The 26,995-nt window shown below is 32.5% G+C and overlaps 5 protein-coding genes across 7 annotated transcripts; 1 reads left to right on the top strand and 4 right to left on the bottom strand.

The window, feature by feature from the left end:
• Positions 1-915: 915 nt before the first annotated feature.
• On the bottom strand, positions 916-3,543 carry LOC119644586 (E3 ubiquitin-protein ligase RNF128-like). The gene is made up of 4 exons (XM_038044185.1): positions 3,381-3,543; positions 1,532-1,671; positions 1,381-1,462; positions 916-1,318 (listed from the first exon to the last, which is right to left on the bottom strand). The coding sequence occupies exons 2-4, from the start codon at positions 1,654-1,656 to the stop codon at positions 1,100-1,102; spliced, it is 426 nt and encodes a 141-aa protein (XP_037900113.1). The 5' UTR covers positions 1,657-1,671; positions 3,381-3,543; the 3' UTR covers positions 916-1,099.
• Positions 3,544-5,138: 1,595 nt separating this feature from the next.
• Positions 5,139-6,610, top strand: LOC119640348 (probable alpha-aspartyl dipeptidase). Its single transcript, XM_038038301.1, has 3 exons — positions 5,139-5,529; positions 5,598-6,158; positions 6,324-6,610. The coding sequence occupies exons 1-3, from the start codon at positions 5,435-5,437 to the stop codon at positions 6,385-6,387; spliced, it is 720 nt and encodes a 239-aa protein (XP_037894229.1). The 5' UTR covers positions 5,139-5,434; the 3' UTR covers positions 6,388-6,610.
• An 84-nt stretch (positions 6,611-6,694) lies between these two features.
• On the bottom strand, positions 6,695-8,486 carry LOC119639021 (ferritin, heavy subunit). Its single transcript, XM_038036224.1, has 3 exons — positions 8,349-8,486; positions 8,056-8,277; positions 6,695-6,904 (listed from the first exon to the last, which is right to left on the bottom strand). The coding sequence occupies exons 1-3, from the start codon at positions 8,484-8,486 to the stop codon at positions 6,695-6,697; spliced, it is 570 nt and encodes a 189-aa protein (XP_037892152.1).
• A 1,551-nt stretch (positions 8,487-10,037) lies between these two features.
• Positions 10,038-14,264, bottom strand: LOC119643848. 3 transcript variants are annotated; one of them, XM_038043362.1, is made up of 9 exons: positions 13,974-14,264; positions 13,760-13,908; positions 13,607-13,695; positions 13,040-13,540; positions 12,643-12,970; positions 11,923-12,528; positions 11,053-11,264; positions 10,790-10,961; positions 10,038-10,445 (listed from the first exon to the last, which is right to left on the bottom strand). In XM_038043362.1, the coding sequence occupies exons 1-9, from the start codon at positions 14,036-14,038 to the stop codon at positions 10,096-10,098; spliced, it is 2,472 nt and encodes an 823-aa protein (XP_037899290.1). In that variant the 5' UTR covers positions 14,039-14,264; the 3' UTR covers positions 10,038-10,095. The 3 variants fall into 3 exon arrangements, with proteins under 3 accessions (XP_037899290.1, XP_037899285.1, XP_037899280.1); XM_038043357.1 differs by having other exon boundaries at positions 11,923-12,173; positions 12,246-12,970; positions 13,974-14,263; XM_038043352.1 differs by having other exon boundaries at positions 11,923-12,970.
• Positions 14,265-17,169: 2,905 nt separating this feature from the next.
• Positions 17,170-21,494, bottom strand: LOC119634120 (myrosinase 1-like). Its single transcript, XM_038028073.1, has 7 exons — positions 21,441-21,494; positions 21,048-21,348; positions 20,090-20,617; positions 19,121-19,455; positions 18,953-19,055; positions 18,786-18,889; positions 17,170-17,343 (listed from the first exon to the last, which is right to left on the bottom strand). The coding sequence occupies exons 1-7, from the start codon at positions 21,467-21,469 to the stop codon at positions 17,223-17,225; spliced, it is 1,521 nt and encodes a 506-aa protein (XP_037884001.1). The 5' UTR covers positions 21,470-21,494; the 3' UTR covers positions 17,170-17,222.
• Positions 21,495-26,995: the final 5,501 nt, after the last annotated feature.

Genomic DNA, 26,995 nt, shown 5'->3' with positions numbered 1-26,995 from the left:
AATCACTTATAGCATTGTGTGGGCGAGGCTGATTTTTCTTTACATCAGTAGTCGTCCATAAGTATATATATAGAATATTTCAGCATTTTATCTTTCACAATTTACAAGTAATAAGTTTAAAAAGACAAATTTTTACAGATATGTTCAGTTTACGCTTTCCTTTGGGGTATGTGCTTTGATCAATTCGTTTCATTTTCAATACCAACTTGGGTGCAAGAACTTTCAATGCTTTTGCCAAATTTGCAGGCGATAGCTTCGATTTTGCAACCAGGAGAAGGCAGACAGATAGACGGATATGCTTAAATTGGTTTATAATTTGATCCTGATCAAGAATATATATATATGTACTTTATGGATTTTCGTCGAGTTTCCTTCTGGATATTGGAAAACTTTTGACAAAATGAATGTCGACCTCATCCTACGGTGATTGGTATAAACGTGGTACAAGGCATTTTATTCAAAGTGCTGGCCAATGTCAAGGGTGGATTATCAGTGACTTCAAATTATTACAAACGTGCTGCCTGAACCATTATTGCCTACCTATTATTTAACGCTGAGTTTCGAAAAAATTATTTAGCTGTTGGAAAATCAAAATCCAAAATCGCCTTCTAACTGGATGTAATTGTGACGGGCCCACCTTCACATAATTCCGGACAGCGTCTAATAACTTTTGTCTCGCATGCACTATGCACGAAAAAAATACCCAAACATGCTACATAGCTCTCCTTCATCTTTCTCGCTTTCAAAGATCATATTTTTGACAGAGGCTGTGGCCCTCCCTATTCAAAGAACTGATTGCCTTAATCAAAAAACAACCATTAAAGTTTAGTTCAATATTGAATTTCACTTTTTTGCAACATTATTAAAAACGATGATTATTCTTCCCTTCCCTTCAATAAGCACTTCAAATACAAATTAGATCCTCTAGTTTCCAACATACCACAACATCCCAATACCCCATAGCAGCTCTCAGTTATAATAATTGATTTTTATACATATCTCCAGCTTAGCTTCCGTTTATAATTTTCATCATTGTTGCATTTACATCAAGTGGTCAAGTATGTCTTGTTTGTTTGGTTTATTTAACTTCGCTGGCTTTTTAGAAGGAAGTGCGTGAGTTTCGCTTCCGTGTCCGTTTCTGTTTTGGAGTTTGGGCTTCCATCCTTTTTATTTTTTCTTGAAGCAACGAAATTTCCTTATTCCTTGCGTTGACTTGCAGAGATAAGTACCGATGTTCTTCCTTAAGCTGTTTATTGATTTCGACTTCCGGGTAATCTTTTTGTAGAACGAGAAAATTCTCTTCGAGCTGCTTTGATGCCTGCAAACACATAAAATTAATTTTGCTATCTTTTATTTTAGTTTGCAATTCGCTCATCACACCTTATCTCCACTATCATCGAAATCAAGGACCAATTTGTAAGTGCCTCGGCATTTCGCATGGCATTTCGGGCATTGCTTCGATCTATAATTGGCATATAAGAATTAGCAAGTAGCTGATTGATTATACAATTCGAACTTTGCCCATATTCACCTAGTGAGGCAATTCTGAATGCATGTACTATGGTATATATGCCCGCAGCTTGTACTGTCTACACAGTCATCCTTATTGAAGCATTCCATACAAATTGAACACAAAACTCCGGGCGCTACAGACATGTTTGTAAGAATCACCTAAAAAGTAAAATAAAGAAATATGCATTCAATGGCTAATATGAAAAATACGTCTTTGTCTCCCATATTCTCCCTATCAATCAATAAGCACTTTCGGACCTATGCGAAAATATATATAAATATATATGTATATATATATATATATATATATATATATATATTTTTTTTTTTTTTTTTTGAATGTTTTATATATATAAAAGTACAAACGCAGATATATGCGAATAGAAAAAATGAATTTCTTCTAATTTGAAGGCTAAATTGCAAAAGTACAAGACTGCCTTTAAAATCGCAGTGGCTTCCAGCAATACGAAGGTAAAGACTGAAAAGCTAAAATAAATTTGACTGATGTTTATTTTGAATATTTTTATGGTTTGACGTTTTTTTCCATGCAATAGACAGATGTTGACGGCAATCTTAACAAGTTAGGCAAGTAAGAAAATTACATTCGGTTGTGACCGTGTGAACTTTTTATACTCATCGCCGTTATTCTACTTTTGTAGATTATTTTATGGAAATTTATATCGTGCATCTATTGTAGTTTACAAGCAACGACCAAGAGAGCGCGGAAAGCGAAAGTGTTCCCTGTGGTCAATTTTTGTCACGGAAAACGGAAATGTTCCCAGTTTACGTGGTATTGTAAACGTGTCCTTTGATCGTTTTAGCCCATTTTCAATACCAATCTGCGTGCAAGAACTTGCAATGTTTCTGCCAAATTTACTTCAATTTTGCGGCCTTACACAGCCGAACGGAAAATCAGACGGACATGCTTAAATCGACTCGAGTAGGCGTGGATGCACTTAATTATCGCAGCACGTTACTGGAACATTGTATTATACTTTCCAAATATTTCGCTACAGTTCTTTTTTTATTGTTACTTAAAGCATTCGTGACAAAGTGATGTGACCGACCTAGTGATAGAGAGTCACTTCTAACAAAAGCGAATCTACAGCACTCTAGCTGGTTATCTTTACACGATAAAATTCGCATAATATGTATAAACAGAACAACGCTGTAAGGGATAACTGTGAACGCCTTTTGGGCGGTTCATGGCCCATCAGCTAAAGCGGTTGGCTGCGTCCCCGGTTCTACTGATCCGAATTGCAGCAACAAAATGTGTCTTCAAACTCAACTTAGCCAAGTAAAATTGCTATTCACCAATACATAACCATAATCCCACTCTATGGTAGCGCACACCTCTGACAAAAGCGAATATACAACACACTAACTGTTATCTTTGTAAGATGCGGTAATAAATGATTGTACGTTTTTCTACTATCTTGAAGCTGATGATCTCTGCAGCCCCCTGCTTGGCTACAATGATATGCTCAACCTATACATAATTATTATAAACATTATTTCATATTGCATTTCTTTCTCTCTCTTTTCACTCTTTCCTGAAAGACATACTAAAGCAACATAAAAGTCCTCAATTTATTTCTGCAAGAATTAGCTAAGATGGGATTCCAGGAATTAATTTTGAATAGTTTGAACACATGTAAAAACATACGCTACCTCCTACAATTTCTAGAGCATTGAACTGAAAAATAAATTTTGTGCCTATTTTTCTATCCACATGTGTATGTAGTTTGCGTGGTCTTTGAAGCTTACTTCTGGGCGTTGCAAACGTTTTGAAAGGGATGAATGTACGTCTCGGTGATGGGTATAGGAACAGGAAAAGGAAAACAAAAGTATTGTCCATTGTTACTTACCACTTTTTCTAACTTTCTGACATCTGACGAATGGATTCGTACTGAAACAGATTATGAGACATTGATTAAAATTAAGAAAAAGCCAGTGCTCAGTGTCCTGCACGCGTCCTCAAATATCGGGCAGAAGAAAGTGAATATTAATTTTTGAAGCGTTTATAAGCAAGGTAAATTGCTCAAGCCAAGCCAAGAGAGAGTGACCTTGAAGGAAAGATAACGATCAAGTGTGTTGATGCCAATCCTACTCCTAAGTCCCAAGTCTAATTATTCTAAATAAGTGCTTTCAATTTTACAAATCTAATAATATGAACGTAACTTAAAGAATATTAGATCCGCCTGAGTGGCCGAGTAGGCAAGAGTCTCGACTAGCAAGTCAATGGCCGTGGGTTCGAATCTCAAGTGCGGTAGAGTTTTTAATAATAAAAAAAAAAAAAAAAAAAAAGCCGATAGCCTTAGATGCTAGTGCTTTTAAGAGTTTAGTCTTAGAATTTATTTCTCTGGCGAAATTAATAATAATAATAATAATAGAAATCTTGATAGTCCTCGGATCAATATTTTTGTCTAAATCAACCTTGGTTTCCTCGCTATTCTGCTTACACTTGGGCTTGACGATCACTGGTGAATCGGAGGTAATAAGAGGAATGTTAACAGCGTCATCAAACGTTTTCCACTTCATTACATCGGCTACTTTACACAGTTTCCCATACGTTTTACCTATTTACACAGTCTTGGCACATGAATCTAACAAAGTTGCCCTTATGCACCACGCCGACGGTGTATTGATTTATATTGGAATAGGCACGCCCGCAGTTGTACAACCTTCCTCGCACCCCTACGCAGCTGTTCACGGTTTCCCTGCGAATAACAGTATTATTAACTAAGTTAACTAAACTAACACGCGCACACACGTGAGTCACGGTGCTCAAACAGACGAAGACGAGAAGGAAAGTAACTCCAATCACTAATTAGCACCAATGAAATATCAAATAAAATAACTAAATGATAATCTGAAAACAAAATTCCAAACCAGAAAGGCCGAATTTACTTATATTATATAGTAAAAATATACAAAATAATCACGAGCTTAAAGAAACATATCCGATCGCAGTCAATGTTACGTCAATATTCCCTCAACATTACTTCATTTAATAATAACATTTTATTTATCTTTTTTTTTGTTTTGTTTAGTAAAATGGATTAGGCCTGTTAGCGATAAAAGCAATTTATCCAGTAGAGAGATGAGTTTTTATCATTTATTGTTTCTTTATGCTTTATCAAATATGCGATGACACATGGAAAGATTGGTGATGTACAATTGATTACAAGCTTAGGCGAATTAAGACTATTGTTTAGACATTTGGAGTAAAAAGCAAAAAAAAAAAGAATTTATTTATTTAAGTGTGATATATTAAAATTGTTTGTTTTGATTGAATTGTTCGCAAGTAAACAGTTGTGTTTGGAAAATATTTTATTTTCAATTAACAGCTGTTTTCTTTTATAAATGCAGTTTTAAACAACTAATACTAACGCAAAGCGTGAGTAGTGTCACTTACGCCTACTTTGACCATTTTGTGAAAGCGCTTCTCATATATTTTCTGCATGCATATAAATGAAAAAATGAATTCTAAGTGATGCCATACGTAATCAGTTCCTTGATTGCACACGGTTACATATAGCTAAATATGTAGGTTGGATTTTCAATTGCAGCACTGCAAATAACTGGGGAAATTTTGATTCTACTGCAAGCATTTACATTGTAAGCAAAACGATGATGTTTTTACGATAGCTAGGCAATATCATATGGTTAATATTTTCAGCATCATATGGTTTTCCAATGATCGTTTATAATTTTATTAAAACAATTTCGTGAATACTAGTGCAAACGCAAAACGCAACGCAAACTATGCGTTGAACTACACACATATAAAAGCAATCGATTTTAGCTTGACGGATCGGGCGCCACACAAAATGTACAATGCAACCATCGTATTTAGTGCTTAAGCCAAAATATTCTTAAATTAGTTGAAAAGAAAAAGCAAATGTAAACGGTCTTCAGAATGGTGCGGTCAATTTTTTTGTTATCATCATCTAAAGTGCACGGTTATGAATTCTTGAGACACGCCCAAGAGGAATTGACAACTTTTTTAAAAAGGCAAGCTCTTTGGTTGTCAATTTTCAGCCATCTTAACTTCTTAAGTTTAATATTTCATTTGAATTTAGGAACAGTGTTAAAACTATTTTATTCGTACCTTACGCTAAAATAGCCCATGATAAATATACCGAAACAGTAAGTAAAGCTCTTAGTCCATGGGGTTATAAAGTCGAAGGAATCCATGTTAAGAAAAACCCTAGCGATGCTATACGTTCTGCCGAAGCCATTTTTATCGGCGGTGGTAATACATTTTTGCTGTTAAAAACCTTATATGATCTGAATTTGGTGGAAGTGATACGTGGAGCTGTTCTAAATAATGGTATTCCTTATATTGGATCTAGTGCTGGTACGAATGTTGCTACACTTTCCATTCATACTACCAACGATATGCCAATAGTTTTCCCGCCCACGTTCGATGCATTGAAGTTGGTTTCTTTCAACATAAACCCACATTACTTGGAAACGGATGCGAGCAAACAACATATGGGTGAAACACGCGATGAACGTTTAAATGAATTTTTGGAATATCAAAAGCGCCCAGTGTTGGGCTTACGTGAAGGAACCGCATTAATTATCTATGATGATAAGGTTACATTAGTTGGAGATAGGAAAGCAAAATTATTCAAACCGTAAGTAATCAATATTGAATAGAAGGGACTGATAGAAAAGTTATCAAATCTTTGGAAATTTATTACTAGATTTAGCTTTTAAAGATAAGCATTTCATTGCTTTTTATATAATTTGTCGCTATTTCATTTTTGTTGACTTTTTCCTTTTAATTTTTTTTTTTTTAGGGAATGTGATCCCGTTGAATTTGATCCACCTTGTGACCTAAGCTTTTTGCTAAAAGGAAATTAATGCATAATATTCTTGATAGCACTTGCAGTACATATGAAAGCTAGTAAAGCAGAAGCCAAGTAATGCGGAAAAACAGAGTCAAATGCATTAGTGACACCCCAGTATTTCTTCTCTATTGTAACTTTTAGGTTCTTTAAAATAAAGTAGCTATTCTTGCAAAACCGATTTGAGCTGTATTACAATCTTCACGGGAAGTAGTGCAAACCATATGTCCAATCATCACTTTTCTCTTTTTTTTTTTTTTTTTTTTTTTTTTATGTTTCTTTTCAAGCAAATACATAAATATTAATTACAAATCAAACGCATTTTATTTCGCTTTATTGTGCATATGGGCATTAAGCAAATATTTATCAAACAAATAAACGCCCAAATCGCATTCAGCTCGTTCCAGTTGTCTGATAAAGTCGGCCAATATTTTCAGTCCGTCCACTTGTTCTTGCAAAAAGTGAGTTTCAATGAAATCACAAAGATTTGGATCGTTTACTTTCGCACCGGTCGCATGAACATCTAAAAGAGACTTTCAACGAGTTCAAGAAAAACTGTTATTATTTTTTATTCGCCTAGTTATTTATGATTTGCTGTTTATTTTTATATGCACCGCTTAACGTTTCATAGACCTTCCGATATATGTAGACGTTAGATGAGACATATATTAATTCACTATTAACATTCAATTATACAATGTGCTTGAAAATAGACTATACTGGTAATAATAAAGTTATGCGAATATATACAGCAGCCACTGAAGTCCACATTTGTTGGATAGCAGTGAATTTCATATTTGATCTCCTGCTCATCGCATCGCTTTTGATGAGATTTTAGTAAATTTACATTATGAATATGCAGAAAGTTGTGAATTAACTTGACTTTTAAGCGGAAAGACCTATAATTTTTCTTTCGTTTTGAAGAAATTCAGCTTTACCCGAAGCAAGACAAGCTGCATTGCCTGTTGACTGCGGAATGGATTCATAAAATGTGCTAACATTTTCATCTGTCAGACAAAAAAAATTATTTCCTGGAATCATACATATTGAATTTATCGATATTTTCCCCATTTCCCCACTATTATTGGTCAATTAGGGCTAGACAAAACTTAAAACTGTCTCCCTATTTTTATTGGCAACATACCATCGCTTAAATGATCGCCATAGGTGTTTTTCAAAATTCGAAGTGTTTTCTTAAACTTAAAGCCATTGGAAACATAATACTGGAGGGAGATTGCACGTTCAATATTTCGTAGCGAAAGTCGAAAAATAAACTAAAACAAACAACAAACATGAATACCTACTACAAATAGGCTGGACAATGGTCAGTTACTTTCGATTAATGTGCGAATCAAAATCGCTTGGACCATGTTTATTGCAAAAATTTTTAACTCCTCAATTTGCAAATATATGACACATTTTTGATTGTTTCCCCTATAGTGACTTTAAAGCATTAAAATAATTAACGTAATATATATATATTTTCATGAACATATCGCGTGTCATCATGGTATCGGTCTATGAAAGGTGCGAGGTAATAATTTTCTTGATAGGTTAACTGACTCGTTCATAATTAATAAAAAAAAAAACAAACAAAAACAATGACGATATATATCCAGCATTTGCATCGAGACAAATATAAAATGTTCATTCAATTTTTGCAATTTTTTAAAATAAAATTTACCTCATTAACTTCCTTCTCCATATTCAATGCCTCGATTAAAGCCTCTTTGGCCGAAACGTATGACGCCTTAGGCTCCGGTACACTGCTAAGAATAATTTGGCCGCCACGTTTATTCATATACTCCATAATTAATTCGGCATGGTGACGTTCTTCTAAGCTAGCTTGTTTAAAAAAATTGAATAAGCCTGTTGTGGCCACATCACTGCGATCAAAATGATAGGCCTAATAAAGGAGAAATCATTGGAAAAACATCACTTTTCGTGGCTAAAGTAATATTTGAAAAAAAATCTTGCCATTGCTAGGTAAGCGTGGCACGCCTTCAATTCCATATTGATTTGTTTGTTCAAAGCATCTTCGCATTCTTTAGAAAAATTTTGACGCACCATTAAACAAAATATACGACGAAATTGCGGATTTAATAAGAAATTCATAATTTTCCAAAAGTATAAATAAAGCCAAATGAAAAATTTTATTGAAATTTCAAAAAACGAAACAGAGCAATAATGAATCTTCCTATCCTTATATATCAAAAGCATAATTCAAATATATATTAATTTTGTTTGCGGCAAGAATAAGAGTTTATATGGATAGTAATGTGTAGTGATTTTTCCTATATAAAGTATACGGTCAGATCAAATCCATTTTTAAATCATCCCCGAATATATATAGAACATTTTATCTCTATATATGCGACTTTCACAGCTCAAAAAAGAAAAAAAAAAAAAAAAAAAGAAACAACGAACAATAATGGTACAACCAAAAATTTCATAATGATCCGAAATATACACGGTTTATAGTTACAAATTATGGGAAAAGCAAGTAAAAACGTTATGATCACCACCTAACACGCGCCTTCAGTTATTTTCATCATAAAATAATCAACATAATATCCTGCTGCAATGCCCAATTGCTTATTTTATGCGAGTCCCGATAAGACGGAGAGCTCGAAAAACAAATCTACGTTGTCCAAAGTTATCACAATAAATTTTTACGTTAAATCATTATTTTGCACAATCTTTTATTCTCAAATCCTAAAAGTTAGAGCTTGTCGCCATTTTTTTATAAGAACTTCTATGCGGGGGCGAATTCAATGGATGGGCTTACCCCATCGAAATAATACATATTTGCTACCAATTATTTGCTGCCAGAATATAATTGCCCACTCTTATACATATCGTATGCATTATAGCGAAATTCATCAAAAATATCATGAAAATCTCGCATCACGGATTGAACATAAAAAAAAAAAATAAATAAATAAATAGACGGACGGGCAGACATGTTTTATTCGGTTCAGAAAATGGTTCTGAATGGGTATTTTCTAATTCTAGGTGGCTTAGTCGATTCCAGATGATGTATATTTTTCGACGTATGTCAGCTAATATGAAATAAATTAATAATAAATCATAAATGTTTTTAAAATATAAAAAAAAAAACGAATTTAAAAATTTAATCAAATTAGACAAATCGCTCTCATTGACACCATTTCTTCATTCTTCAGGAGAGTTTGTTCATATCATAAAGGATTCTTTTAAAAGATATCATAATACATAAGTAATGTGACTTTGTGAGAGCGATTACAAAGTTTGTATCACGATTTATACCGTAGCCTTTGAAGCTATATGAGTGATTTTTTAAAAAATGTAATTAAATTTCTCCTTATCATCCGGCATTGCAGATAGACGACAAAACTTTTATATGTCACCGGTTTCGATTGGTCATGCGACTTTGAGCTCGATGTGATTCATATCGTTGAATAGCACTCAAGATATGAAAGAAAATAGCGCGCAATTATAATAAGTGTGTTGCCGTAGGATATAACAAAATAATTTTTACTTTATATCACGCAGTAATTTTTTTAATCTTTATTTGTCTAAGCCGCATAATATGTTCAATTTGGTAGAGCTGACAGTAAGTAGAAAATTTGCAAAAAAAAAAAAAAAAATTTTTCTTGTATTTATATGTACATATGTAGCCAAGCATACCAAGAAAAAATCACAGATAATGAAATGAGAATTAAAATCAAAAATAAATTTTGTTTTATATAAGATCGCTAGGCGACAATTGCGATTCACCTTCAGCTAAATAGATAAGCATGGCTTTATGTAATAGTGCTATGCCCAAGAACTTTTTTTCTTTCATTGTCCACGTTTTGGCAGGACCATAATAATCACCGCGTTTACAATTCGTCAAATGTTGCAACCCTAAAGCTTCAATAATGGCTGCCTCTCGAGTATAAGCCTCAATCGGCACAATGTTGTGGAAGACATGCAGACAAACTACGCCATTGCCATTAGCCCAGATTTCTAAAATACGATTTAATTTCTTGCTATTTGTCGACTGTTTAGTCGGTACTTTCAAACTTTCCATATTGATGAGTTGCTTCTTCGCTAAAAGAGAAAACAAAAAGGGTAAGATTAATGCAAAATATAGTAAGTGAAGTGAAATGAATTTTAATTATGAGAATCTTGAGCGAAATGTCGAAATATCGCCAACGCTTTTTTCTTTGCTAAAAATTTGTCTTATTACGAGTTGAAGATGTATGCCTGCAGTATGCAGTATGTCCCATCGGGACCCAATACAATAAGCAAAGTCTTGCATAATTTTTTCCCTTAACGTTTAAATCAACTCGGACTCAACTCATAATTATAATTATATATTAGACTTAAAGCGCAAAACAACATGATATGCTTCCAATTCTGAATGCTAATCATATGTATGTAGGGGTGCTTACTTGATATGTTTCTATCTTTTTTTGCAAGTTTTTCTTGCAATTCCTTTTGATGCGAACGTGAATGAACTTTCATGGCTTCATATAAATGAGAATAGGGACGTGACGTTTTTCCTTTGCCAACATAGAAAATTGATTGCAAAAATCGCTGCCACATGTCATACTTTTCTAAATACTTGAAAAGAGAAATATATATTAATTCATTTTAATAGACGAATATTGATTGAAAGGAGTAAAGATGAAGGGCTTTTGTCTCTATTATTTACCATAATTTCTCCAGGTAGATTACAAGAAATGCGGGGATCAATTAACATGTATATAAAGCTTTGCTTGAGATGACCTCCTCTCGCTTTTTTATGATTTACTTTATTATTAGCAAAATATTCCACAGATTTCATCTCATATTTGGTATATTCTTTTTGGATACGTTCAAATTGTTCAACCGATTTTAAAGTGCGCTGTAATTCTACGGAAAATTCTACAAATCGTACATAAATGAAAGTAAAGCATAAAATATGAAAATCTCATCAGTTTTAAGATGTCAACATTTTAACTGACTTGGCTTTGATCGCGCGCATCCGACAGTTAAGGTAGTAAAACAGCGCGTAAACGTTACGTTTCGGTATGTTAAACGAAAGCAAACATTTATCATAAACATAATAATAATAATAATTAAAAATTATATGATATATGTAAAAAATAAAGGAAGATACTGAAAATTATCAATGTTTAAAAATAAAATTCAAAACTTCAAGTATTCTAGTTAAAAAAAAAAAAAAAAAATCAAAATTATATCCGTCATCTTATATAGATAGCCTCGTATCTCGTACCTATACCTATACTCATGTACGTATACGATTTCACCATTTTCATTTAGGGCAAACTTTTGGTGTAATTCATTTGCATTTTAACCTGTTCAATGGCCTGAGGACAATGAACCAAAAGGCCTTTAGATTTCAATACAAAAACGAACAGATGGAATTGGCTATGCTAATATCAACGGTATTCTATAGGGTCTGCGATGCGCACCATCCAGCTAATGCCAGCAACATTTGATCAATCGCCACCACATTGTTAGTGTGGAAATAAATAGATTTGAAAGTAGCTAAAATTAAATTCTTCCTGCATTTACTTACTCAAAATATTATTGTCTAATTTTTTTTTCAATGCTTGCGCAGCTGTTGTGTTGCGTTTATATTTGATTAATTTTTTGATGTATAAGCGCTTAGTGCTCTTAGTAATCGGTCCAGGTGGCGCTCCAAATGAAGTCAATTCGGCTCTTAGAGCGTCAGTTTCATAATCAAGAGGTAGCGCAAAATTTGTCAACTGCGTATTGCATGTGCTATCTAAATCATTTACCTTGGAATCTTGAGATTGCTTTGGTAAACTTTTATCAAAAGTAAACAATTTTAACAAAATAGTTAATCGTTTTATACAGTTTTGGAAAGAAAAAACTGACCCGTTATCCACTTGCAAACATTGCTCTGCCATCGTATTGGCCAGATTGCTTAACAATTTCGTTTCATAGAACACTAAACCGTTCTCGTCGTCTGTGTGAACGTACGCTTCAGTCATTTGCAAAAAGTACTCTTTATTACGCGGGGAGCATACAACAGAAGCTTCCTGTTCTCTTTGCGTTGAGTGATCATTTTCGTGATCAGTATCATTCTCTGCGTTTATTATTACTTCTGATGCCGTATGATAGCTGCTATCCAACGGTGAGCTTTCATTTAATAAATCATCTTCGAAATTTAAAATTTTAGCTTTAACAACATTTTCGAAAACTTTACTTAGCGAGTCCTGAGAGTTCAGAATTATCGCTTTTTCACTTGTTTCCAATAACTCGGCTTTCTCACCTAAGAAACGAGGGAGTGTATTGCGAGCATCACTCTCTATCTTAGTATCTAGCTGTTCAAAACATTTTTCTTTCACTGCAATGTTAGTGAAATTATAATGTTCATTGTCCATTACTTCATCAATCATATTGGAAATATTATCAAATTGTTTTATTATGGATTTACGAGCTCGAGATTTTTGTACCTTTTGTCGCCATATGTCAATAATGGATAAACGAGATCTTTCCGCATAGCTATTACTTTGTGCTAGTTCTTTGAGATTCTCCTCAGTTAAGGTGAAAATATTCACCGACTGTGTATTAACTCTATCAGAATATGAACCCGAGATCTGATTATAGACAAAAATGAATTTCATTCTTTAAAAATGTATATAAAAGATAAAAATCAGTTTTAATACCCTAGAAGCGGAAAGATCATCTGCCGTGTCCTGCCGTGGTATTATGTATGGTTCTTGCTGTATTAATTCGGGAAATTTGGGTTGAGGTTTATGCCGACGATGCGTTATGTTAATATAATAAGGTGAGGTTACATCATAATTGTAGTGTAAACGATTCGGTGTAAACTTTTCCTTTTCGTTTACGCCAGAAGAGTTATCCTGAGAAATTTTCAATTTCTGTAAAGCTTTGTTAACGTAATTGTCATCTGATGCTGAATCAGTATTATTAAGTTGTAGCGTAGACTTGGCAGATGAATTGGCGTTAGCAGATTGTTGTGAACATTTTTCAATACTTGAAATAGAATGCTGCAAAATGTTTGTCATATTTTTCTTTTTTTCATATTTTTTCAGAAAGATATGGTCGCGCATCAATTGTACCACTTCGAAATGGCACTCCTCAATAGCATAGAGGAGAGGAGTTTTACGATCAACGTCGTAGATTTCTAAATCGGCATCGTATTGCTGTTTGGAAATGAATAAAATTGAAAAGAATCATAATAATAATGCTGCGATTCTTTTTTATTTTACCAATAAAAGTTTGACAATCTCCTCGCGTCCGTATATAGCAGCTATATGCAATGGTGTCATATTATCTTCACTGCATACATTAGGATTTGCTAAGAATGAGAACAATGTAAATCAAAATATGCATATAAAGGAAAGTTTATGTAAATAACTAACCGCCCATTTCCAAAAACCTCTTTGCCACTTTAATAGCCAATTGTGTGTTTTCCATGCCGCAAACATAGTGCAGCGGAGCTATGCCATGATCTTGTGGTACATAAGCAGGATCTATATTTTCATTACGTTCTAGTATATAAAATATATCACTAAAAATATAGTATGCCCCGTTAATGTAAATAATGATGACCTCTTTTTTCCACTCATTACTTACCTTTCATTTGCATCTTCTAAGGCATCCAATAGTATTAATGATAAATAGTTGGTTTTTTTATCCATAGCACTAACGATTAATGATTCGGCTTTCAATTTTATTTCGTAAACCAAAAATTGTTTCAATTTTTTATTTAAACATTTGCAAAGCTTTTTACTTCTTGTTAACTTTAGTTTAAAATAAGTCTTCCTTTTGGAGTAATGCAATTGACAGTGCAGCCAGATCGATCATTTTTTGAAGATCAGTTTTTAAGTGAAATTAAACACACAGAGACGCTATAAAAAAGTATCAATTTATAGGAAGCATTGTAAAATATTGTCTAACGGTTTCAGACATACATAAAAAAAAGTCAAATATTTTGTGGAAAATTTTTTTCAGAAATATTTAAAGACAACATAAGAATGAGGGTCGAAACGAAAGAATTTAAAAGAGTAAGCAAAATTCTCACTCACACATCTTTGTCTTTTTTGTTTGAAAAAAAAAAAACTAAAGTTAATAAATTGTATATTGTATGTGTATTTAGTAAACACCTATAATCGACTTAATCTAAATGAATTTTGAATAATGTAACGCAAAGTTACAATGCATATTCGTGAGAAGTGGGCATGGAAAAAATCATAAAAACATCAAAAAAAAAAAAAAAATCGTCGGAAAAATAGATTGAAAGAATCCACAAAATTCATAGAATATTGAAAATCATTTTATATCAAAATAATTCGAGTAAAAAGAGAATTTTTTTCTTTTAAATCGTGTTAAATCAAATCTCGTGTAAGTGAAATTAAAGAGAAAAAAAAAAGAGAATTAAATGTATATATACTTTATTTTCTATTTACATAGTTGTGTTTATATATCTCTTAGCAAAGAATGAGGGGGTATATTCATTTGATTAGTGTGTTTGCGAGGACCATTAAGAAGATTTAGAGTCTTCGAAATGTACGTATACTCTTGATCAGCATAAAACTCTGCATCGATTTAAGCATGTCCGCCTGTCTGTGCGTTTAACGTCTGCTGTAAACATCGAAGGTAACGACTTCACATTTGGCAGAAACATTAGAAGCTCTTCCTCGTAGATGGTATTGAAAATTGACCAAATCGGTCGAAAGACACGCCTACAGTACCACGTAAACTATGAACACTTCTGTTTTTCAAAAGGAATAAAAAATTGCTTTTTCTCTCATTACTCAGGTACACAGATGGCAGATAAATTGACAAAAATGGCAACAAATATTTTATGGGTGATGCTGTAGCACGTGTACAAAAGTGATAAAAATTGACCATGTCTACCCACTGGTATAGTGTATTGAAATTGCATTTTTTTTCAATGCCTTTATAACGCGCAGCACCAAGCCTTAAAAACTCCATAATGTTTTTCTAAAGTGCTTCGCCAGTCTAAAAGTATGAATGTATTTAAGCATATCCGTCTGTTTATCCGTTTAAATTTGTGTAATATCCGTGTAATATTTGTGTGCAAAGATTTTCCGTGTGCGGACAAAGGAAATTATCGCCTACAAATTTGCAAAATTATTCTATTTGAAATTAAAGAAAATTAAATGTGAACTATGCTCATTCTCTAGGAATTATATAAAGTTTTTTCCAAATAATTTATCCAAATTCTATAGAGAATGCGACAAAAGCACTATTGGGATAGATAAAAGAAAGAAAGGACAATATATAAAAATTACATAAAGATGTAAAAAAAGTCCATTCAACGTACGTGCAAGTTCGAAAGCATTCAACCGATCTTCGGAATGGAAAGCATATATTATTATATCTATCACAGCAATATACTAAATTTGTCAAATATTCGAAATGCGTAAAAGAAGTATCCATCAGATTTTTCCATCGTTTCACATCACTTTCGAGTCGAAAAAAAAATATTTAAGTCTAATCCGGCCACATGTTTTTATAACGAATCATGTCACAATGTTACTTTCAGTCCCTTATAACAATCATGAGAATAATTAAATTGCTCCTGTTTATAAGTTATTTAGAAGCCTAAAGTATTATATGCAGCCCTATATATATGTATGTATGTACTATATACACAATGTTGAATATATGTATGAAAAAAGTTTCTCGCCGCATCTCTCTTCCAAAGTTTGTCGGCGATTAGATCTCGCCTATTCAAGATACGGGATTCCTATAAGTCACACTATGTTAGGATTCGTTATAAAGACAAAAACTTTTCATTTTGATGCCATGACTAACTCTAAATTTTTTGAAATACAATTTTCAAAATATTCAAAAATATTAAGGTCAACGCTTGGATGAGCCTCAATGATTCATCATGGTCGGATTGGGTTTACCATATTTTTGCCTCACTTATAAATGGCTTTTCTTTTATTTTGGATGCGAATCTTTGATTCAAGTTAATGATTTTCGATCACAGCTTGAGAAGAGCAAGATAGAGAAACTTTAGTGTCTCAGTTAATGTTGTGTTTGTGAATTTAACTGACCTATGAACGATTACTAAATCAATTCATACACTTTATCAAGAATATATATGTATGCCCTCCTTTATCAAGAGCATAAATATATTCTCTGCACTGCCCAACTAATCATCTTAAGCATTGTAAATAATAATTGTTGGCAATGTTTGTAAATCGGTTCGAAAACGAAATGATTAATTCGTCAATAAAAAAATTCCGCTTTAGCATGGGACGTAATTGGGAAAAGTCTAGAAATATATTTTTATGATTTAATTAGTATGGATTGAATTTCTCTGCGACTTTTGAAGGAACATAACAAGTAGCGTATGCTTATTTTAGTTTGTGTAAATGCTTTTATGTGCGATTAAAGCTTCGTTTTTGATTTTATGCGATTTAAAGAAACTGCGAAAAATTTCAAGGGAACAGCGAGTCTTCAAGCGTTTTTTTTTTTTTTTTTCTTATTTTTTTTATAAAATAAATACGACTTTATTAAAGGAAAGCTTATTAAATCGCATAAATTTTTGCACATATGTAAAAAACAAAAAATAATATCACTAATTATTGCTCGTCATACATTTTGAAAATATTTAAATTTGTTTTTTCTTGTTTTTTTTTTTTTTTTTTTTTTTTGGGTAAAAAGCCATTTTTCATTTCAAAACTTCGACTTTTTATACTTGGGATATATATCAAATTATCACTTAGCTTAATGAAAAGTTTATTTATTGTCAATTTGTAAATGTTCTTTTTGTTTTTGTTTTTTTTTTTTGTTTTTTTTTTTTATTTGCATTTTTTATATATTTAAAACATTGGTGAAAACACGCTATCCTTCGATGTATGCCTTACGTTTCTCGATAACCGCCTTATAATAAATAGCTGAGTGTTTCGCAACACGTTCTTTATTAACACTTGTCATGTTCACATAATACAATCCAAACTTTTCACTGAAATGTGCAAAAAAAAAAAGAAAAGAGAAACACGAACATTAGGCTAGTGAAAGATATGGGTCGATACCGACTTAGGGTACCTTTTTATGAAAAATATGAACACAGCAATATAACAAAAATTAAGTTAAAAGATTTCTTTAACAGAGAAATAAAATCTAAATTTTCTCTAATGCGTGCGACTCGAACCTTGAAACAAGTAATTGGTTCATTTTTGTTTTCATCCAAGCAGATGCATTGTCAGGGCGTTTATTTTTTTACCTATCCATGCTTAAAGTCAATATAACCTGTCTTTAGATTGCATAGGTATATACGCGTTGATTGCTATGTTCACTTTAAGTGCACTAAAAAACGTTAAACCGAATTATGGAAGCAATGTTAGATTGTTTTCGTACATCACAATAAGAATTCAGTGAATGAAATGAACGTGCAAATTTTAATACTTTATAGCTCAATAATTTTTAGACTACGTAATTATATCCTACACCACTTGTGGTACAGCGACCCACCGTATTATACCGATTGATTCCGAATTGTAATCTTAATTGATTTAAGTCTGTCTGTCCGCTTGTCCGTCGGCACGTCTCATGTCTGTCCATATAAATTTTTGTTCAAGCTACAGATCGCAATTTTGAAGATATTTCAATTAAATTTGGTCCAGTGACCTGTTTTTACCCAAGGACGACCGCTATTGAAAATGGTGCGGATCACTCCACTTTTTCGATCACTACCTATATAACGTGCTCTCCGGAAAAGTTGTGATATGGAAAAAAAATTACAATATTTAAAATTTTTCAACAAAAGTGGCTAAGTTGTCGCATTTAGGCATTCTAAACTGGTATGATTACTTTTGACCGGCTGGAGCAGTTTTTGTACCCGCCCCCTCCATATAACGCAAACCGATATTTATACGATAAAAATGTATATTTTTCAATGCTTCGCGATGAAAATTATGTAATAATAATAATTTAACATAAAAAAAATTGACTTTGCTGAATTTGGACCATCTTAGCATATTTTTTGGATCCTAGACTAATAAGGATTTTCATGAAAATTGACCCTTTATAGAGCGGAAAAGCCTAAGTTTTAATATGTGGTCACGGAAACTGACAGATAATATTATAGTAATTTCATCCAAACATGAAGTGTACAAAATTTGGACCATCTACGCCTATTTTTGGCTCTTACCCTATGTAAGGATTAAACTTGTACAACATTAGGTTTTTGCGTTTAGGATATGGCTTTGTGGGTACCCTTCGCCATAAACACACACATGAAAAATATGCTTTTATATAGAAAGAAAGTATAATTTTTGTGCTCTGTGATAAAAATAAGAATTGTGTTAGACAACGTGGTGTAGGGTATTTAATGATCGGCGTTACCCGACTATAATGTTCTTACTTGTTTTTTACTTTAGTTAAATGCAATTAGCATAAACTTACGTATAACCGCGCTGCCATTCAAAATTATCGATTAAACTCCAATGCGTGTAGCGTGTAACATTGCAACCGCTATTGAGGGCATTTAAAACGGCTTGCAAATGAGCCTGCAATTGCATTTATATGTACAATACAAGATTTACTGTAACAAACTTTACATTACGTTATACCTTCAAATAATCGATACGTTCGTAATCCATTAACTCGCCGTCATCCGACCAACCATTCTCTGTTACAAATACTTCCACATTATTGTAATTAATACGTATCCAACTGATTGAGAGAAAGTAAACAAATTATTTTAACTTTAACATTTTAAACAATTTTCTATCCTTTACTTTAATAAGTTCTCTAGACCCTCTGGCACGCAATATAACCAAACCGATTTAGCGCGTTTCCACTTGCTGTCCACCTGAAAGCGTAGTCGTGAATCGTATTCCCACGAAGGTTGTTTGCGTGGCGGTGCTTTCGCTTCTTCAACATAACGTGAAGTATAGTAATTTAGTCCGAGAAAATCTGCTGAGCCTTTTACAATTTTGCTCATCTTGGTATTGATGGTTTTTAACCGCGGCCAAGCTCGGCCCTCCTTTTGACTGTTCTCATTGATGTCTTTAAGCATAACTGGAGGATAATTACCGCTTGGACCAAATATGGGGTAAGCCAGCCAACCCAGCTTTAAATGACAAGAATAGCTCTAATAAATAACAAACACTAAGACGGATGGATGGATGGATTCAATTATCTAAAGCAAGGACCGATTTTGTTGATTTACGAAAACTTAACTTCAAGTATTTAAGTCAAGCGGTGCGAACAGATTGAATAAGTAACGTTCCTTAAATGCACTCCAAGTTAGCGAGGGCAAAATTCGTTACGATTCATTTTGTCTGCTGGAATAACAAACAGTCGTAACAAGGTCTCTCAGTCTTTGCGATATTGTAAGTACCTCAATACTTTGTTTCGGAAAATCGTGTTTAATAAATTATGAAACAACATTTTTTTTCTAAGCTTTTTTTCAATGCATTAAACGGTAGAAAAGTACATTTTTTCCACTTATATGACTACTCATGAACGCTTAGTGCACTTGAGATTTCGTAGTGCAAGAAATTCGTTTTTTCCTAAAGTCTACACGTTGTACACGTGCATCGAATCCATTCACTTCTGTTGATGGGAATTTTTCTATGCTGTGGAGTTAGTCTTTTCACAAATATATTGCCGAATGCTTTAAAAGTGATAATAAAAAGCTTTGTTTTTTTTTTTATGACAAATTTTTGATTGAAACTTTCAAAATAAATTCGCGTACAACTTACACCGTATTGCATAGCTCTATCAATTATTGTGGCATTATTAGTCTTTGAAAAATAGTAACGGCTACTAATGGTTATGCCAATCTTGCCATTTTGCTTGTCCTTAAATTCCATTTTGTAAAGCTGGTAAGTCTTGGCATGGGCTTTTAAAGTGTTATCCATGCATAGGTAGTCAGCTACGCCGGAATCTTGACCAAGAGGAGGGTAATTCCCATCGCCATAACCAGGTATGCAATAGTCAAAGGGTTCGTTGAATGTTATCCAATGCTTGACACGATCACCAAATGATTCAAACAGCAAACGAGCGTAAGCAACAAAATAATCAATAAATAAATAATTTGTAAAACCACCATAGAGATTTAATGCTTCCGGTAAATCATAGTGAAACATAGTGACCAATGGCTCGATGCCGTTGTCAAGTAATTTGTCGATCACTGTGTTATAATAGTCAATGCCCTTTTGATTTCTGGAGGTTATATCTCCATTAGGTAAAATTCTTGACCAAGATATGGAAAAACGATAAAAGTGCACCTAGAAAATAAAATTAAAAAATTAAATTCATTCCGTTACATGCACGGTATTATCACCTTTTTTTGATGTTATACACTATAAGGACAATTATGGGGATTAACGTGATAAAGTCTTGGAATACTTTGTTGGTTATTTGTGATCAAGAAGCATTTTGCAATGTTCAATTTATTTCGAAATCGTGATATAGTACCTGCGGCTAGGCTAGATTCAAAAATTTGAATATATTTTCTCTTTTGTAGTTTTTTCAAATACCGCATAAACAATTAGGTACAAGGACATACATTTCGGATTTCACTTTGAATCTAATATTAAACATACATAGTTCGTCAGCTTTCGCATAAATTCGGCTTACAAATTAGCTTATAAAATTAATAATTCCAATTTTTTTTTTTTTTTGCGAACAGATTTTGAAAAAAAATTTTAAATTTACCCCTAACTCTTTTAAGGCTTCCAAATCTTTGTCGAATAAATGGTAGGAATCCGGTCCAACATCGCCGTTTGAATGATCGTCTATCATGTTGGAATGTTCATGGGTAAAAGTATCCCATATAGAAGGACCTCTTCCATCTGCATTCCAACCACCTTCGATTTGATAAGCCGCTGTTGAAACACCAAATTTAAACTCTTCAGGAAATTCTCTATATGTATCTGACGTTTCCACTAATTTACAAGCGCCTCCATTAAAGGACTGAACTCCAATTGGGTAGAAGAGAGAAAATGCAGCGTGAAAACTATATATAATCAAAAATTAAGTTTATTTGAAATAAATTGAATGTTATGGAAAAATAAACACTATTATTTAAACATGTATGCATTTGTGAACCTGAACAATAACACAGCTTTGTTGTGCATAATATTTCACTGTCAACAACTTACTAAATGGATTTGCATCTCCTTACCGGCGCCCGTAAATAAATAAATATTGCATTTAGTAAATAAAAACTGATAAGAATTTTTGCTGAACTACGTTCATGCCATTCATAGAATGGTTCTGTTTTGAGCGATTTTATAAATTTTAAATTAATCATTTGGAAAATTTTTCTTAACCTACTTTTTTGCAAATAGATTTTTATGAAACTTAAAGGCAGATAATTGCATTTAAATAAATAAGAAAAGAATACTTACACCTACAATAGCTTTCCCGTGCATTCCATCTATGGTAGTTTGTTTCCATAAATATTAAAGTATTGATACGCGTGAAATGCAAAAAATGTCGACTAGATACCTAAATAAAAGATACCTCAACTTAAAATATTGATATATGATTTGAGTTACACGCGATCACGGAAAAGTCAAAACTTGTAGTTTTGTTCGTGAATGTTAGTGGGTTATCGAACTGCGGCTTATCAAACACATGCATTGAAGAATACGAATCACTACATATGCATATAGAGAAATTTTCGCTGAAAGGGAAAAAAACTGATTGCTATGTAAACAAATAAAATTAATTTTTTGTGTAAGCTACACTCGTGATCTAAGCTAAATCGCTTTAGTGGAAAAGGATATATGGATTGAGAATTCCTACTAAAGTAAAGCTAGCTTTTAAGGAAGAGCGTAGTGATAATTTCGAGGAATGAATAACGGAAATTTTAATAATAAGAACAAAAAAAAGAATACTTGCAATATCGAATTATTCTAATAGCTGAGTGCTAAAGTGAAAAACTTTCTTTCGTAGAATTAAGGAAATACCACTGATTTACCCAACTTACCTTTAAATAAAAGTTCAATAAACTTTTCAAAAAAAAGTTTTATTAAGTTGAGCTTTGTTCAGGGTTACCAGCTTTTAAGAAAATTTGAGAACATTTTTTTTTTTTTTTTGATAATCGTTTACTTCAATCCTTTATAATTAAGAAAAATTCTAATAAATTCATTTTTATATGTCATAAATTATTTTTATATCGCTTCGATTGTTTACTTTATTTAGTTTTATTATCAATATGCTAAGAGATGGTAACACTCTAAAATGTAAACAAATGTTTTCTTGTGGCGTCTGATGTTGCTTTGAATATGGTAAAATTAATAAATTTGCCAAAGAATGGTTTAATTAACAAAAATATAGCAAAATTCTATCAGCCATCAAATAATGAAATTAATAAAAATTTTAGTGAATATTTTGAAGGCAATTTATGCTACAATTTTAAAAGGATAATTAAAGATGTGTGTTCCGAAGAAGCTGAATCTATTCATAAAGGTAAAGGTTACTATAGTTGATAGCTTCAATTAATTGTAATTTTCTTCTTTCATGTGTTCTTTCATATGTAGCTTTATGTAATTACACTTATGAAAATTATGTGGAATGTTACGAAAAATTACAGCCGGTGTTTCACTATACAGAGGATATTATGAAAAGTAATTGTGCATATCAAATAGATAATTTGCAACTTCAATGGTTGGGTAGTAATACGAAATGGATTCAGTCTACGAACAGTTCAGCGACTCATTGCTTAGAGAATATTTTGTTATTAACTTCTTTATTAGAAAATGGTTTGGCGAATATCTTTTATACCGTCAGCAATGGGAAAAAACCGCCACATCTATTAAAAGATTTAATAAACTGCGAAGAGTTGAGAGATGTATTTGATATAGAAGTGGTAGGTATCGTACATGTATTAATGTATTTATATAAAAAAGTTATAACTATTTTAATTAAATTTTAGATCATATTTTTGAAGATTCTAATGGGATCACCAAATTCTATAAATTTGCGCAATATTGTGTGGCATGGTTTTCCTAGAATTGTAGATATACCAAACTACTATGCCGACGTACTTTTACTAACTATACATACTTTAGGTTCTGTGATAAAAGCCAAGAATTTCAAAATAACATATAGGCAACAAATAGTAGATTTCGGAAATTATTTTCCAGAATTCAGTAATTTTTTTGAAATTGGTATGTTTGAGTCGGAACGATATCACGACGATGTATTGAAAACTTATAGTGAACTGGGGAACGATTACTTAACCATTTGGTCTCAGTTATTTCGGCTTTATGAAGAGAAAGCTTATGTTAGGTTTTTTATGTTAATTCTTCCACAAATCGAGTTGATTTTGCGGTTATATTATGGCGAAATGAATAATTATGACGTAACTGCAAAATTGGATGAGTATTACATTACATTGGATACTATCTTTGAAAGTCTAGTACCTGATCCAGAAAAACGTGAAAATAAATTATTGGATTTTGAAATAATTGCCTTCGAAGGCTGTTTTAAATTAATATATGACATCTTCGTTGCGCCGAGTGGCTGCCGTTTAAGAGATAAGATCAGTCACGGTGAAGTTGACTTGGAGGCTGCTTGTAATAATTCTCAGCTCTGTTCAGTGTTAATGCAACTTTTTCTCAATTTATTGCTACCTGAACAGTTGAAAACTTTGGAAAATTACGAAAGTCAATTGCATTTAAATTGTCAAACCAAAACAGAAATTTTAAAATTATATAGTGAAATTAATATTTTTGTAAAAATCGATTGTGTGAAATTAGAGAAGCCATCCAAATTCAATATGTTTTTAAATTGTAATGTTTTGATCTTTCGACGGCCAAAAAAAGAAGTAGTTTTCATGTCATTAATAAAAAGAATCAGTCAATATATTTGTCAAACGGTAGCCAATTATCGAACGACGTTGGGTGAGCGTTTAGCGTTGTTATCAAATTATCAGTTGCATTCTAAGCGACGCAAAACATTGGAAAATATCCTATATACGCTACCGCAGATTTTTGATAATTTAACGGAAATGTGGGAATCGATAGCCGACATCTATGTATTGCTGCAAAACCGACCGACAATTATCTTAAGTGATGGCCAAACTATGGATAGAACTTTGAGGTATTATATTGCTGCCATATATTAATTAATGTGTTAAAAAAAAAAAAAAAAAAACTATTTTTATTCCCGCGTATAGATTTCTTAAACATTCTTTGGCAATCAGTGAGAATTGGGTAAAATACAGTCATCCCGAAAGCAATACTTGGATTAAAGTTTTAGAGTTGTGTCGCAAATTTCAAGAATTTAAAAGCAGACTGTTTCCGGAAGTCAACTAACTTTAAAACAGTTTCGATAAACATCATAAAAGATCAGAATGTACGTGAACTTTGTTATTTTTACCATAAACAAAATATGGTTAATAAAGTATATTGCATTCAATTTAAGAATATTCTTCTCTAATCTATAGTCCAGCATTTGATAACCGTTCTTGGGCTAATCATAACAAGGCAAATCAATATGTAGTCCATTCCATAAACTATCTAATCGTATTGCATGATTACGTGCCTGTCCGCCGGATTTACAAGAGATACAAATTGATTTCAAACTCATCTCTTCTTACTGCTAGTAATTCGATTTGACAATTCAGTTAGATTCCACAAATATTAAAATTGACGAGGTACAAATCTATCTCTTAGTTTTGTGCATATTATAAACAGTCGTTCTATAATCCGCTAATAACTGTGCGCGTTTTTTGCATATCTTGAGTGTATTACCTTTTGTGAATGTTATTTCCTAAGCCGTGTGCTAATGATCCGTCTTAGTTAGGTTGTAAATGCATTGGAATATTTCGGTATGGTCAAAGCTCCCGTATATATGTTACGGAATACATTTATACTTCTCTTCAGCTTGGGAGACAAAAGCCCACTAAAACAGGCATTTACTACATATAAAAGATTTCATTGTAAAGACAATAAAACTTCAGCTTTTAAATGAAACTTATTTGTCTTCATATTTTTTTACATATTTTCAATATGTTTGTTATTATTAGTATTGCGGCTTTTTTGTAACATTATTGTACAATGAATAATTTATACTACCTCGTTTATTTATTTTTTTTTTTATATTTCAATTTTTTTTTTTTTTTAATTACAAAACCGGATTTACGGCTGTTTGACCCCATTCAACTAAGTCCGGCAATGTGTTGTACATCTTTTCCTATATTCATACATTTTAATAATAACATTTGCTCATACATTGACATTACATAAAGTTCATTATAATTATGCATAATATATGAATTGAATTTAAAATTTTGCCGTCAACTAGCCAATCGCCACTGGACGAAGTCGACTTTCGAATTAAATTCGCTTTTCGCGAATAATTGCTATCCAATAGATTGGCGATTGAAACGAAGCATACAAATAAAGTTACATTGTAAGTGCTCCAACCGACATAATTGCTACATTTCTATTTGGTGGTTGTAGCTTTAAGGAAAGAACTGCGCTTATTTCTTACATTGACTCTAGTTTGAATCTTGAGCTATTAAAATCGACGCACGTCATCGTTGCAGCGAACAATAGGGATTCCCGGAAAATCGGGCTTTCTGTTAGGGCTTGAGCCAGTTAGTTAACAATCCCTTTTCTAACTTTTTATTTATTTTTTTATCCCTTTGTGCCCAAGTTTTTGGTTTTCTCAGAGCAATTTAGAGACGACATAGACTGGAGTCGTTCAGAATTATATTTTGAAAAGTTTAAAAAATTCCAAAAGAGAAAGAAAAAAAAAATGGGAAGAGTAAACACATATTTATCGTTATTAATAACAGATCTAAATCGAACCTTTGATCCAAATATTTATCAGAGTTTCCTGGAAGCTTCTGCATAAAAGCGGTCTCGATTTTGATTCATGCGATATGCTATCAATTATACGAATAGCCGAATAGCTCAATAGCCAAGATTCGTTTTAAGGTGAATTTGGAACTTTTTACCGGTTTATAATTATTTTTGGAGGTTAAGTTGAGCTTTTTATTTTATAAACACTTCTTTTGCTTTACATAAAAGAGAATTGAAAATAGTAATAAACTTTCCGTAATCTGTTTTAAAATATGCAGACAATTATATAGATTCAAGCACAGCCATACTTGAGGACAACTATCACGCGAGCAAGCGAGATTCTGTTTGACTAGTTTATCATTATATAAAGTATTCATAAGTTCGAACTAAGTTTTAGATCAATTTTAGTTCATAAGTCTTAAAGATGAAATTATTTCGAGAAATGTTTCAGCAATGGATAGATGAGTGTGGCTGAATCGATCACAATTTAGTTAACTACTACTCTTTATGTATGTACTTATCATTTAGGTTATTTGATTTGTGGGCATGTATATGCTTAGACATGTCTATATGTCTTTATCTATACAAATGATATGTAAAGAAAGTCAAGTTCATAGGTAGTGCATAACTGAAGATTCGACCCAAACTGAAATTTATGCCTTTCTCGCTTTAGTTATAAGGAATATAAGCGCGTACCCTAGTAATCTTGCGCTTCAGCGATTTTGATTATATGTACAAAGCATAAAGTGTCGTTATATCAAATTTAATACACACATATACATACGTACACATGAAAAAGGAAAATGAAAATGAAGTGGATATGCACCCTAGTCTTGATTTATA

Source organism: Glossina fuscipes, unplaced genomic scaffold (assembly GCF_014805625.2).
Source record: "Glossina fuscipes isolate IAEA_lab_2018 unplaced genomic scaffold, Yale_Gfus_2 0, whole genome shotgun sequence".
Taxonomy (NCBI): Eukaryota; Metazoa; Arthropoda; class Insecta; order Diptera; family Glossinidae; genus Glossina; species Glossina fuscipes.
This window is presented reverse-complemented; position numbering and strand designations above follow the sequence as displayed.

Excerpts from the sequence above, each read along its gene's own strand:
- LOC119643848 (XM_038043352.1), bottom strand. The coding sequence starts at position 14,038 with ATGGATAAAAAAACCAACTATTTATCATTAATACTATTGGATGCCTTA. Across the intron at positions 11,265-11,922 it reads ATTAGACAATAATATTTTGA|AATTTTCCGTAGAATTACAG; the intron begins GTAAGTAAATGC and ends TACGATTTGTAG. Across the intron at positions 10,446-10,789 it reads AAAAGATAGAAACATATCAA|CGAAGAAGCAACTCATCAAT; the intron begins GTAAGCACCCCT and ends TTTCTCTTTTAG.
- LOC119639021 (XM_038036224.1), bottom strand. The coding sequence starts at position 8,486 with ATGAATTTCTTATTAAATCCGCAATTTCGTCGTATATTTTGTTTAATG. Across the intron at positions 8,278-8,348 it reads GCCACGCTTACCTAGCAATG|GCCTATCATTTTGATCGCAG; the intron begins GCAAGATTTTTT and ends CTCCTTTATTAG. Across the intron at positions 6,905-8,055 it reads TGGAGAAGGAAGTTAATGAG|TCTCTTTTAGATGTTCATGC; the intron begins GTAAATTTTATT and ends ACTCGTTGAAAG.
- LOC119640348 (XM_038038301.1), top strand. The coding sequence starts at position 5,435 with ATGGTGCGGTCAATTTTTTTGTTATCATCATCTAAAGTGCACGGTTAT. Across the intron at positions 5,530-5,597 it reads TTGACAACTTTTTTAAAAAG|GAACAGTGTTAAAACTATTT; the intron begins GCAAGCTCTTTG and ends ATTTGAATTTAG. Across the intron at positions 6,159-6,323 it reads AAAGCAAAATTATTCAAACC|GGAATGTGATCCCGTTGAAT; the intron begins GTAAGTAATCAA and ends TTTTTTTTTTAG.
- LOC119634120 (XM_038028073.1), bottom strand. The coding sequence starts at position 21,469 with ATGCACAACAAAGCTGTGTTATTGTTCAG. Across the intron at positions 20,618-21,047 it reads AAGCCTTAAAAGAGTTAGGG|GTGCACTTTTATCGTTTTTC; the intron begins GTAAATTTAAAA and ends TTTATTTTCTAG. Across the intron at positions 18,890-18,952 it reads AACGTATCGATTATTTGAAG|GCTCATTTGCAAGCCGTTTT; the intron begins GTATAACGTAAT and ends ATGCAATTGCAG.
- LOC119644586 (XM_038044185.1), bottom strand. The coding sequence starts at position 1,656 with ATGTCTGTAGCGCCCGGAGTTTTGTGTTCAATTTGTATGGAATGCTTC. Across the intron at positions 1,463-1,531 it reads ATTCAGAATTGCCTCACTAG|ATCGAAGCAATGCCCGAAAT; the intron begins GTGAATATGGGC and ends TGCCAATTATAG. Across the intron at positions 1,319-1,380 it reads TCGATGATAGTGGAGATAAG|GCATCAAAGCAGCTCGAAGA; the intron begins GTGTGATGAGCG and ends ATGTGTTTGCAG.